Source organism: Photinus pyralis, unplaced genomic scaffold, assembly GCF_008802855.1.
Source record: "Photinus pyralis isolate 1611_PpyrPB1 unplaced genomic scaffold, Ppyr1.3 Ppyr1.4_LG10, whole genome shotgun sequence".
In the NCBI taxonomy this organism is placed as follows: domain Eukaryota; kingdom Metazoa; phylum Arthropoda; class Insecta; order Coleoptera; family Lampyridae; genus Photinus; species Photinus pyralis.
The window spans coordinates 17,181,863-17,195,251 of record NW_022170250.1 but is presented as its reverse complement, the minus strand read 5'-3'; the positions used below and the strand labels follow the sequence as shown (position 1 = coordinate 17,195,251).

Here is a 13,389-nt window from a genome sequence, read left to right as displayed (position 1 = left end):
AGGTATTTAAATCTTCTATATTTTGGTGCATTCATTCAAAACTTTAAAGCAATGATGCGATTAAAAAGTGGAACAGATTTGGAAGCATGCCCTAAATTACGCGCGTTTGTGAAAGCTTCAACCAAAGGATAGGTACAAAAGCCAAAGAAATGTTCTGCATTTACAGAAAGCGACCTAAGAGGATTTTTTATTTCATCCAGATGACAGTTTCAAAAGTCATACTTGAAGTATCCTTACTTAGCAACTTTAAAGCACGTGTGTTTTAAAGGCCCTTTTTCGCACGCATTTGAGTGTTTAAAACGGAGATTGTGATTCAGGTATAATAAAAAAGAAATTGTCTCAGATCGACCCGGAAAACATATTTTCTTATAGAATGTGGCCTGTAGAATCCATAATTTCAAACAGTTCCAAGATTGGGCTACCAGCTCAAAAGTTACAGCACTTTGAATTTTCTTTCGAATTTGGTTTCTAGTCTATAACTTTTGATTTAGAAGTCTAATCGAAAAAGTACGAATTGTTTTGGTTTCTACGCCCAAAAATTAATAAGAAAAAGTGTTTTCCCGAGAAATTTTGGTGTAGTCGATTTTTGGTAAAAAAGGAAGGTTGTACACTGCCTTTTTTTGAGCCCCCAAATAATATATTAAGATACAAGTGTATAATCAAGTCTTTAAAGCACGCGCAACGAGTTTAAGGGCACGACGCAAAGCGGAGTGCCTTTAACGTTGCAAGTGCTTTAAAGACCAATTATACACGTGTATCTTATAGTATTTTTTATTATACGTGCAGTATAATTTAAAAATAGGAAATACAATGAAATCATATTAACGTTATACTCGAATGCATATGCTTAATAGTGGGCTGGGTGTTCGAAACCTCACGATTGCGATGGAAATGTCACTTGACGTTTGCTTATAAAAATCATCGTCTTTGTAAATAAAACGATTTCCGTTGGAAAAGATAATACATCGTCCATTAAATCGCTTGTTGTAAAATCTAAACAAACGTTGGTAGGTGTAAAATCCAAATCCAGTAAAGCCTATTATAAAGAATATGAAAAGTTGTTTCCATGGATGAATAGGAAGTTACTTACGAATAAAGTCTTAAATGCATCGATAATGCTGGGATATGTGAAGGAAATGTGAAAGGTATTTAAATCTCCTATCTTTTGGTGCATTAACTCAAAACTTCAAACAATGCTGCGATTAAAAAGTGGAACAGATTTGGAAGCATACCCTAAATTACGCAAGTACAAGCCAAAGAAATGTTCTGCATTTACAGAAAGCGACCTAAGAGGATTTTTTATTTCAGCCCCAGATGACACTTTCAAAAGTTATACTTGAAGTATCGTTACTTAGCAACTTTAAAGCACATGTGTTTTAAAGGCATTTTTTCGCACGCATTTGAGTATTTAAAACGGAGATTGTGATTCAGGTATAATAAAAAAGAAATTGTCTCAGATCGACCCGGAAAACATATTTTCTTATAGAATGTGACCTGTAGAATCCATAATTTCAAACAGTTCCAAGATTGGGCTACTAGTTCAAAAGTTACAGCCCTTTGAATTTTTTTTCGAAATTGGTTTCTAGTCTATAACTTTTGATTGAGAAGTCTGATCGAAAAAGTACGAATTGATTTGGATTCTACGCACCCAAATTAATAAGAAAAAGTGTTTTCCCGAGACATTTTGGTGTAGTCGATTTTTGGTAAAAAGGGAAGGTTGTGTAACAGGATAATGGCCACCCTGTATATAACTTTTAGGCGCTTATCATATTCAATAAATATCTATGTGCGTTTATCAATACGAATAAATGCGGACGATGACATTGACGCTCGAGCTATTAAAGCGTATAAATGTATGCAAGGCTAAATTCTTGAGTTTTATAATTTTCTAAGATTATTTGCCGTTTTGGGATTTGTTTAATTGGAAAATGTAAGTTTCAACTCATCAAATATAATAACTCTGCACTTATTTGTATTTCAGCAACGAGTTCGATACCCGTTGGTCATTTTATTTACCTAATACAATTAATAGAAGCCGTTATTACCAACTCATTTGAGTAATTTATAAGTGCATAATCTGCACAAAATTAAATATCAGGAAGTCCACATATGGACGTGAGTATGCTTACTCATTTAATAATCAATGCGCAATTACTGTAATTTTAGTTCTTGAGTCACGGAGTCGAACCATAAGAAATCCACCCCTTGCGGAGTAACGAACATAGTTCTAAAGGGAGCCCTCGTCAGAAAGATAAGTCTTTCACCTCGTCTTTCACCTACCATTCACTTATCACTTACACGCATCATCTCATATTGTTAATTGTCAAAATTGTTATCACTAACTACATTATTGTGTACCGATCAGTGTTTAAAATTTGCAAGATTATACTCAATTCATTGAGGTGGCCAGTAGAAAGCGCTTTCCATTGTCCCTGCTCAATTTCTGACATCACAGAATTGTTTTATTATTGCTACTGTCCACTGTGAATACCTTGCCTCGAGATTGCCATCCTCTGGCCTCCATTCCAACAACGAACCCCAATCCTTCCAATTAGTTGTACCACGTTTGCATTTGTTACACGAGGCTACAAAAAAAGTATTGCATCGCCGCGTGGTTACAGTTGTACACTGCCTTTTTTTGTGCCGGAGTCAGTCAATTACTAAGTCGATGACTTAATTTTCTACATTTCCAGCACCTCACTTGAACTCTGTTTCGCCATTTGGGTCCTTGGGGTTTCTTTGACGCTTTCTCCGGGATAGTGAAGATTCTATCAGATTTCATCTTTTCTCCTCACCAGCGTGAACTTAACATCGCCTTTGGACGGATAAAGAATACGTAAAGTCATTAAATATAGTCGTATAATGGTAAAGCTATACACAAACTTTTTCCCCATGCTCAATTGATAACTATAATGACAGACCACAGCGAACCGTACGATCAATACACAATATTGGGGTGTCCGAGGAATCTACGGTGTGGTTCCTTTCGTTCCCTTTAATTTGGAGTAATTTATATGTTTTTACTAGGTGGCCCCATTTCCAACAATCACAACATACATTAGTATGTGCTTAGACTTGGCTCGCGTTAACAATGAAGATCCTATTAATCTTGGCGTGCGTCATAAGCATGGCAGCCTCTTTGGCGATTGTCAAGGATCGTAGAAATGCATCGACGGCTACTTGCATACGTAAAACTATCGACAAACTTTTTTCCGATGCTCATTCAATAACGTTTGTGACAGACTACAGCGAGTACTGCGACGATATCGTTCCCCTTGAATTGAACAGGCCGGTCTTTGTGGTTGCTGTGAACCTGCACCCAAAAACCGTGAATTTTTTTACGACGGGTAATGATTTTATCTTCTGCGTTAGAAATGTAGACCTCTTGAGTTACGCCTCTTATTTGATTGGACATTTAAAATGGAGCGAACGTAAAGGATACTCCGACGTAAGAGTTCTAGTCATTAGCCCCGAAAACGTGGAACGAATGCACGATCAGTGCTGGAAGAGTTGGTTACACAACGTGGTCCTTTTAAGTTGGGGTTCTGGAGAAGAAGTTCTGAGCGTCACAAACCAGTTTGCGGAGGGAAATTGCGGTGCACGTGCTAGGGTAATCGAGAAGGAATCGTGTGCAGGTAGTGTAAACATCCAGTTTCCTAAAACTTCGAATTTGAACCAATGTCCCCTTTTCTTGGCCGTTTACCATAAATCGCGTTTTCATTTGAAATTCACGCAGCATTTCCCAGACGTACGTTACATCATGAAATTTGTAATGCCGTTAATGGCGCAGTACTTTAATGCAAAATACGTGGTACATGTTGCAACAGACGAGGGCGGAGTACAACAGTTTATCCAAAACGATAAGAATATATCCATCTATCTTCAAGTAGATCCCAATGCTCCTGCCAATGTAGTATCTCAACCTATAATAACACTCCCTATAGTATGGATAGTACCGAAATCTTTGCCAGTTCCCGCCATACGAGTGGTGTTACTAGCATTTAAGAGTTTAATGTGGTACCTCATCATCTTCACCTTCGTAAGTACCGTGTTTGTTTGGTGGCTGATCGTGGGCTGCCAAAATAGAAGATTCCGTCTTGAGGATGGCTTAGACGCAATGACCAACGTGAGTTCCCTAACGATACTGAGCTCGATCCCAGTCATGCCAAGATCATTTCTTCATCGTTCCGTTATTCTCGCATACTTAATATACATCATCCACATCAGTTGCGCATTCACGTCGAGGTGGATTGAACTTCTTACGGTACCGCAATACGAACTCCAAATAAAAACTGTGCAACAACTCGCGGACGCAAATTTGCCGATTTACATTTCTAACAATTTTCAAAGGAATCATTTCAGTCGCAATGACACCAACAATGCTCTCTACGAAAAACTGCAAAAGTTACTGATACCCTGCCGTACTCACGATACAATGACAACAGGCATAAGGAGAGTTCATAATTATCGCAATTGCGCGGCTATTGTGACACACCAGGATATCATAACCACTCAAATGAGCATGACAGACAAATTTGACGTTGTAAAAATTGAAGATAGCTCTATAACCGGCGCACACCACCTGAAATTCGGATACAAACTCAATTACTACTTCGCCTTCCATATTGACACATTTCTCCAAAAGCTTGTGGAATCTGGAATTGGACCGAAGGAATTCAATGAACTCAATGCCGAATACTTTAAAAACGGGATCCGCGAAGAGGCCCAGGATACGGTGGTATTGACCTTAGGTCATTTGTATTTCGCATTCTGCTTACTTGGCCTGGGATTAGCGTTAGCACTTGTAGTTTTCTTGGTGGAACTGTTCACCGGATTTATATTTTAATAATTATTGTATTGTAATTGTTGCAAATATTTTGAGAGAATTGATCACAATGTAGCACAATTTGTAAATGTTAATAAATTGAGAATGAAACCCAGCTAACATTTTTTATTATGTTTGTTTATTAAGGATCCTCAGATCCTTTATAGTTTTGTATTGTCGTCCGTCCGTCCGTGTGCGCTCAAACTCTTTTTAAAAGTGGACGATTGTACGGGGGGTAGTTTGGACATTAAGGACGGACGCTATTGATTTCCAGGAAGCTGGTTCAACAGAAACAAAAGTAATAGGACTTTGAGTGAATCGAGAACAGGAAAAACTGCGGGCTCAATATAATAGAAATCGAATATAATGTGGTTAAGATGGGGGAAGTCCTAGTCCGGTGGTAAGCCAAATGTAAAGACCGTTATTTAATAAATTTGACCCGCGTGAAGCTAGCCTCCCAGCATTAAAATAATGAAACGTCAAATACTGTCCTAGTTTGCACATTTAGGCACACTTCGATTTTTCGTTTGCACATTTCTCTGAAAAGAGATATTGAAAAAATTATCAAAGTCCTCGTTTGAGATCGAAGGGACTTCAGCGCATTTTTGTGTGGCAGATCAGTATTCTATTAGCCACTTTCGACTCAACCATCAATAACAGATCTTGTCAAAGGCTACTACATTCACTAACCGCTTCCCACTTTCCGCGTGCACCCGCAATTCGCTTTTAAAGTTTTGACTCCACCATCAGTAAGATCGTGTCGGGGGCTACCACATTCCCTTTGACGGTACCCCCTTCCGACGTCCCGTTCACCCGCAATTCGCGTTTGAAGATTTGACTCCACCATCAGGAAGATCGTGTCGGGGGCTACCACATTTCCTTTGACGGTACCCACTTCCGACGTCCCGTTCACCCGCAATTCGCGTTTGAAGATTTGACTCCACCATCAGGAAGATCGTGTCGGGGGCTACCACATTCCCTTTGACGGTACCCCTTCCGACGTCCCGTTCACCCGCAATTCGCGTTTGAAGATTTGACTCCACCATCAGGAAGATCGTGTCGGGGGCTACCACATTTCCTTTGACGGTACCCCTTCCGACGTCCCGTTCACCCGCAATTCGCGTTTGAAGATTTGACTCCACCATCAGGAAGATCGTGTCGGGGGCTACCACATTCCCTTTGACGGTACCCCTTCCGACGTCCCGTTCACCCGCAATTCGCGTTTGAAGATTTGACTCCACCATCATGAGATTAAAAGCTACTTTTTACAAATAAATTTGCAAAAATGCGCTAAAAATTATCAAAGTCCTCGTGTGAGATCGAAGGGACTTCAGCGCATTTTTGTGTGGCAGATCAGTATTCTATTAGCCACTTTCGACTCAACCATCAATAACAGATCTTGTCGAAGGCTACTACATTCACTAACCGTTTCCCACTTTCCGCGTGCACCCGCAATTCGCTTTTAAAGTTAAAATCGGGTCGGGGGCTACCACATTCCCTTTGACGGTAGCCACTTCCGACGTCCCGTTCACCCGCTATTCACTTCTATTGGCGACACGAGAAAGAGAGACAGCGATTCGAGATTTACGAAACTTTAAACCGCGTGAGTTCGCAACGGAAGGTAAAAGGCGCCCGAAGTTGACTACTTCTCGGAGACGCGCGCGCGCGCCTCGCAAAAGGTCGTTAATTTCGCCCCTAGGACAAAAAACAAAATTCCGCAGGAGTTGTGCGCGTTTACAACATCTTTCCGCCGACACCAATTTGAAAAGAATCGGACCAAAACTGTAGTAGAAGATAGGAAAAAACTGAAAAACCTTCACGTTAGTATACTACGCTCGAGGATGACGCCCAGATGTCGCCAACCCCACATCATGTAGCCATGTCCCTAAGGTTGACAAATTTCACGGCCTTGTAGATACACGTACACCCGTTGCCTTTCTACAAGAGTTCTTCTACGCGCCCACATTTGCAGCCAGCCAGCCAGCCAGCCAAAGTGAGATTAAAAGCTACTTTTTACAAATAAATTTGCAAAAATGCGCTAAAAACAATGTTGGGGATGCCAACTTCACGATTTTGGCCACTCAACATTAAATTAATTGAACGCTATACATATACTTCATTCGTTTGCAATTTGTTTGCAGATATAGGCACACCTCGATTTTTCGTTTGCGCAATTGAAGGGGTCAATGCAAGAAGTGTCTAAGTCACTTTTTTTTACTGAATTAAGTTTATGCCGTCATCTATTGGTGTTTTTCATAAGCTTTCAGATGGTAGTTTCAGATTTGCAGAAATATGTACCTAAGTGCATCATTTTGCATTTTCTCTGATAGGAGTTTGCCTCGTTTTCAATGCAACAAATACCTAAGTCACCAACTTGACAAATGCAGTGCAACATGCGGCTTAGTTATTAGTCAACGTTATTTAGTAGTATTATTGCCTGAGCACCAAGATTAAATCCCGAGGTAAAGAATGTACTCTGAGTCTGGCACAAGCCAAAACCCAAACGTGATCATGAGTAGAAGAACGCTTGTAGAAAGGCGAGGAGTGTACAGGGTGGCCAAATAAGAATGCGAGGTACTGTATCTGGGAACCTGTCCATCGTAGAGGCTTGCGGTAAAAAAGTTATTACTAAAACGACCACGAAAAAAACCTGTAAAATATTTTTAAGTTTCTGAAATGCCCGCTAGGGGGCGTAACTGCAATCTAGAATTCAAAAGAGTGATGTTTCTGTGAATTCCGCTATAATAACCTGACAAAAAAATGCCCGGTCTTTGAAGTCGACGATAATCTGAACCTTTTTTATTTGACAATTATTGCTGTATCTCTAAAAATGAAGTGGTGGGGGGTATTCAAAGGTTTCCGTAAAGAACACCCTGTATCTTCGAAACGGCTGTACAAACTCGGATTAATTGAAAAGAGTTATTCTTCGGCTAAAAATATTATAATATTTGAAGTTTTGTTAGTTTCACATATCGCCGCTTGAGGGCTTTTTCGATATTCCGACAGAAATGGTTAATTTTCTCAAGAAAATTAAATGCATTGGTTCGATTTTTTTTCATGAAAAAGTAGCTAAATGATGCCTAAACCGCATCTCGATATCTTGTTCCTAACCTAAAATTTAGACCATAGAAAATTTTATACCATCAAATTTTTATTTACTAAACTAATTTTTTCGGAATTATTTTTATTATATAACTTGTGGCACTAAGGTGGATCGATTTAAAAAAGGAAGTTTTTACATGCCGCGTTGCATCGCTATACCAGCAATTGTCCATGCCTCGGGTTGAAGAGTTTCCACCACTTGGGCCGATATATATGTGTTGAGAACGCTGCTGAATCGATCCACCCCACTACTGATGAGATCTTCAAAATCTTCAGTGGGGCAATCTTGTACCCTCGTCCTCATACATCTCGATCCAAGTCGTCTATAGGTCACTTGCTGACTTTAATCATCTTAAGTGCTCCCCTTCCCCCCTCGCTTCTGAATCCGTCAGTTTCCTTTGATGCGCCCTCCTCAGATTCGGGATTTCCATGCTTCACCAGTAAACCCCTTCAGTAACGACCGTATCGTCGTCTCTCCTCTTCAAAACACTGCTGTAGAGCTTTACGCACTCTTCTACTTCCTGCTGCAATGTCCCGCTGATTGCCTCACCCCAGAACCACTCGATGTAGTTATGGTCGCTTAGAGAATCCGGCTCAAGCACTCTCAAACGTAGTACTCTGTCTTTTATTTGGTCCGTCATCATGGCCACGCCTATAAAAGTTTCAGCCCCCCCCCCTTCAAACCTAGGTCTGCCTCCCATATTTTGGAACACACAAGTTCAAATTCTTCCGCCCACTTCAAGATTTGACATTGACATCGCCAGCAACTATGGCTCTCCTTCGTCCCTTAGTAATGATCGAATTCCACAAATTGGTTTTCCTTGTCTTCGGCTGTAACGTTGTTTCATTTAACGGAACAAATTCACCTCCCATAAATTTGCGCACACAAATCCCGGCCCTTCTCCTGTCCTATGGACGTTTATTCACTGAAAAGGCTGTAGCCCCACCTCCGACACCACTAGAATATCCACCTCCCTATCTTCGGCCACGCTTACAGCCAGATCGAGGCCACCCCGGCTATTGTCTACACTTGACTACGCATTAACTTGTCTCCTGTCCTCCCCCAGTTCATTGCACGGCTTCGCGGTCTCCTGTCTGCGTTCCTCGTGCGCCGACGCCATGTCCTCTCTCAGTTTGTTGTAGTTCGCCCTCCCCCCCCCCGGCCCCTCTTTCATTTCGTTGCAGAGGCAGTTCTCTCTTACCCACACACGGCCGGTGTATGCCCAACTTCACCACAGCTGCTCAGTCTCTTACTCCCAGTCTACCAGCGTCGGCTGCACCCTCCGAACCCTCTCCCAAGCTGTTCTGCTGTGTTGCAGTCCAGGCGATCCGCTGCTCCCTCTCCACTCTTACACGATTACCTTTCCTGCGGTACCGCTCTTGTAATCTCTTTCAAGACCTCCGCTCCTGTGGTCAGACTGTCCAGGTTCCTTACTTCCACTCTCCTCATGCTCTCCACCACCCCTCTGTCCTTAATTTATTATATTTAGTACCAGGGCTGTCTTTCCTACACCCCTTTCTACCTTCAAAAGTATGTCTCTGGCTCTTGTCTTAGTTACGCCTTCGACCTTACTGCCCACCCCATCTTCGTCATATGGTTCTCGTTTTTAAGTCTGATAAGCACCGCCTTCGTCATCGGTTTGTGACCGCCCCCTTCCTTCCGCGTCACGTTCGCTACCCCATTTGGTCTTCAGCTTCCGCTCTTCAGTGGTCGATTCCCCGTCCTATCACCAGTCGCACCTACGTCCACCTCTGGAGTACTCGGTCCCTGTTTGCTGAATGTGCGGGGTTGCTTTAACTTCGTAGGGGCTCCCCTCTGTTTCCGTTTGTGCTGCCACTGAGACAGACACAACATAATGTCTGGGCATGGTATGCACCTCAGCTTTCCTTGGTCCGTTTTAGGGATCTCTTTGGTTCTGGCCTGCTCCGACGCCTTTCTCCCATTGCAGACTTTGGGGAAACGATCACTGTCTCATCTGTCCGATAGGATTTCTTCTTCCTACTGCTCCTGCCTGATGCTTCGCTTTCCTCCGACCCACTCGATGAGCCGCCCCTTCTATGGCACCCATTCCAGGCGTTTCTTGGATTTCGTCCTCGCCTTCGCACCCAACCTCGGTCAGGCGCATGTGGTGTCCTCATTATCCATGGCCTGTTCCATAGGGGATGGAAGATGGCTCTACATCAATACACTCCCTGATAACACCATAGGTCCCTCAAATTGAAAACTCAACACTGAACATTCAACACAGCCAACGATAGTCACATGCCAAATTAAAATTCTATTTTTCAAATTTTATTAAAATACACATATTGATCTCAAACACAAAAAATTTTCACCACAGATTCGCTCCTCCTTCGTCATGCCCATTCGACCCGCTAGTTATAACTTTTTAGTTTAATATGACGCACGGCCTGAAGATGGACACACTGTCCGAAATCAATCGCCAATAAGAAAAACAATTAATAAAATACTCCATTCATCCGAATTATTGACTTTATTGGTACCACTGGAAAGCATTTTTCAGTAGCTTCCCAACGATGTGTCACAAGTATGGGGTTGCCATTTAGGATTTTTGAAGAGGGCGGGGCTGGGGGTTAAGGGAGGGGGAGGGGGTTGTCACTCATAACGTCATTCTGGTTCTCCCTCGACACCCCCGAAACAGTTTTTCGCGATTTTCAATATCTTCTTTAGTTTGGAAAATATGGCCGACGGCAAGTTTTAAAATTGACACCCTGTATATTTACCCGTTTAGGTTACAGATTACGAATCAGCAGAAGCAATGTTCATCAAACTCCTGCGCCATTTTTAATCATTTGCACGAAGGGGCGCGATTTGTCATTAAGATTGAGTAGAGGGGATCATATTTTTAGCGCATTTTTGCAAAAATTTTTTTTTGTAAAAAGTAGCTTTTAATCTCACTTTGGCTGGCTGGCTGGCTGGCTGGCTGGTCGGCTGGCTGGCTGGCTGGCTGGCAGTAAATGCGCGCCCGTAGAAAAACGCTTGTAAAAAGACAAGTAGTGTACATGTAACTATCGGAGCCGTGTAATTAAGAACGTTAGAGATGGGGCTACAAGATTTGGAGTCGACGACATCTGGACGCCATCCCCGAGCGTATTATACTAACCTGGAGATTTTTCAGTTTTTATCTATCTTCTTCTACAGTTTTTCTCCGATTGTTTTCAAATTGGTGTCGTCGGGAAGATCTTGTCAACGCGCACAACTCCTGCGTGGCGGAATTTTGTTTTTTTTTCCTAGGGGCGAAATAAACCACCTTTTGCGCGGCGCGCTTCGAGGGGTAGTCGACTTTGGGCGCCCAAAAGTTTCTTACAGCGCGAATCGCGGTCTCTCTTTCTCGTGTCACTAATAGAAGGTCGAGCTATGTGAAGTACCCAAAAGTTGAATACGATTTTATGCCGGGATTTTAGCGAAATCTACCAAAATGTGAATTACGAATGAACGGGACGTCGGAACTGTGTATCGACAAAGGGAATGTGGTAACCCCCGACGAGATCTTACTGATGGTGGAGTCGAAACTTCAAATCCGAATTGTTGCGGGTGATCAGAAGTGGGTGTCGACAAAGGGAATATGGTAACCCCAAAGGATTTTAATGATGGTGGAGTCAAAACTTCAAACGCGAATTGCGAGTGCACGGTAAGTGAGAAAATGGTACCGACAAAGTGAACGTGGTAGCTTTCGGCAAGATCTTATTGATGGTGGAGTCAATATTGGCTAATAAAACACTGATCTGCCACACAAAAATGCGCTGAAGTCCCTTCGATCTCACACGAGGACTTTGATCATTTTTTTTATTAAGAAAACGAGAGTCGCTTGGGGTTTTTTGGAGCGAACACGCGTACATGGGGTCTCTGGTTTTCGCGGCCGACCAGAGTAAAGTTCGCGTTTATAGCTTTGCGTGCTAAGTAGAATTTGGTCAGTACGTTTTTTTCCAGAGCGGCTTTTAGTGCCCCAAATTAAATAATCCAGCGTTCGGAACATACTAATTACTAGGAGGATTCCTAGTAACAGTTTCGCAAGTTAAATAGTTTTTCCCAAGTGGAAATAGTTAAAGAAGCTGTGGGGAATATAATTATCGCGTTCAGTTACGTTACCTACGTTCTTCTATGGGCCCTCATTTGCTGCCAGCCAACCAGCCAGCCGGCCAAAGTAAGATTAAAAGCTACCTTTGTACAAATAAATTTACAAAAATGCGCTCATCCATTAAGTAGCCAGAAATGATACTCTTTGTATTAGCCGGTGAAATACACCTTGGGCTGTAAGAGCTCCAAGGCTATAAATACAGAGTACGAGAAAATTGCCAGTTGAAATATTTGTTAAAAAGTGAGATAAACTGTACTTACAGCAACACTAAAGATCGGAAAACACTTGTGTGGTGGAGCGAGACGCCTTGACATACCTGTAAATAAAAGAAATCTATATAAATAAACTGCTGTAAAGTGTGCTGCGGCTCAAGCCGGCTGACAAGACGTCAAAAGATGCAGTAGTTTTAAACATTTTAATTAATTAAGTGCCGGGTTGCAGTTGTCCGGGGACTTAGATCTGAGGTCGACTAAGTGAGTGTAATTAATTGACTAATTAAAAAGGGGAACAGGAACTTCAAAAGGATGGGACGTACGCCTTGATGTTGTCTTATTGTAGGTACCCCGAAACCGGGAGCCTGATTCCTTGCAACGGAATGAACCAGTGCCTTTAAAGAAACATGCGTGTTGCATGAAATGGATTCTGTTCTATATTTTGTTTCGTGTTTCGAATTATTCTCGCATGATGACATTTGAGTAAAGTTGAGTTAATTTTTCTGACCAGAACTCTACGACAGCCTCTTTTTAAATATCTACTCAGAACTGCGCAGTTGACGTATCGGTGGCCCAAACGCTTGATTATTCGCTGGCTCACAACCGAATGCCCTTCAAAAATCTCCTCCAGATTAATCCCTGTCCGGATTAACGCCCAAATTGGCGCTTTATCAATGAAATTAGTCATTTTGATCAACCCCCAATTGATTCGTTTAACAACCACGGCTAGCTTTAGAGTCAGAACTCCCCATCCCACACTAGTTTAAATCTGCAAACGGTGCATGTCCCAGACTACCTCACGCACTTCTACATAGGCAGTTCTGGTCACGTAGACTCAAATGCTAGAACGACTGGGCGAAACCCATTACCAGGTCACTATCTTGAAATTTATCTAGCCCTTGGAAAAAATGGGTCCTCTCATTTGGACGCCCCGTATAATTTTTAATACCAAATTTATAAAAATGAACAACCCTACGAAATTCCAAGAACAAAAACCTTATTTAAATTCGAAAAAATTAAATGCATTGAAAGGTTCTGCTGTAAGGCGGTAACAGGATAGGTAGAGGAACTACCACGCGTGTTTTTCGCTCTCAATTAGAAGTGGGTCCAGTTCGTGCCGAACTCACCTTCGGTTCGCTCGGCAATGCCC

General features: G+C 42.1%; 3 protein-coding genes across 4 annotated transcripts in view; 1 reads left to right on the top strand and 2 right to left on the bottom strand.

Annotated features, from left to right (window-relative positions):
- Positions 1-13,389, bottom strand: part of LOC116161157 (flotillin-2) — a 376,423-nt gene that overhangs the window by 118,625 nt on the left and 244,409 nt on the right. The window lies entirely within an intron of this gene.
- Positions 1-13,389, bottom strand: part of LOC116161139 (glucose dehydrogenase [FAD, quinone]-like) — a 397,381-nt gene that overhangs the window by 188,590 nt on the left and 195,402 nt on the right. The gene's annotated exons all lie outside the window — the stretch shown is intronic.
- On the top strand, positions 1,710-4,940 carry LOC116161154. 2 transcript variants are annotated; one of them, XM_031474395.1, is made up of 3 exons: positions 1,711-1,930; positions 1,982-2,115; positions 2,167-4,940. In XM_031474395.1, exon 3 carries the CDS (start codon positions 3,092-3,094, stop codon positions 4,844-4,846), a length of 1,755 nt encoding a protein of 584 aa, XP_031330255.1. In that variant the 5' UTR covers positions 1,711-1,930; positions 1,982-2,115; positions 2,167-3,091; the 3' UTR covers positions 4,847-4,940. The 2 variants fall into 2 exon arrangements, with proteins under 2 accessions (XP_031330256.1, XP_031330255.1); XM_031474396.1 differs by having other exon boundaries at positions 1,710-2,115.

Excerpts from the sequence above, each read along its gene's own strand:
- LOC116161154 (XM_031474396.1), top strand. The coding sequence starts at position 3,092 with ATGAAGATCCTATTAATCTTGGCGTGCGTCATAAGCATGGCAGCCTCT.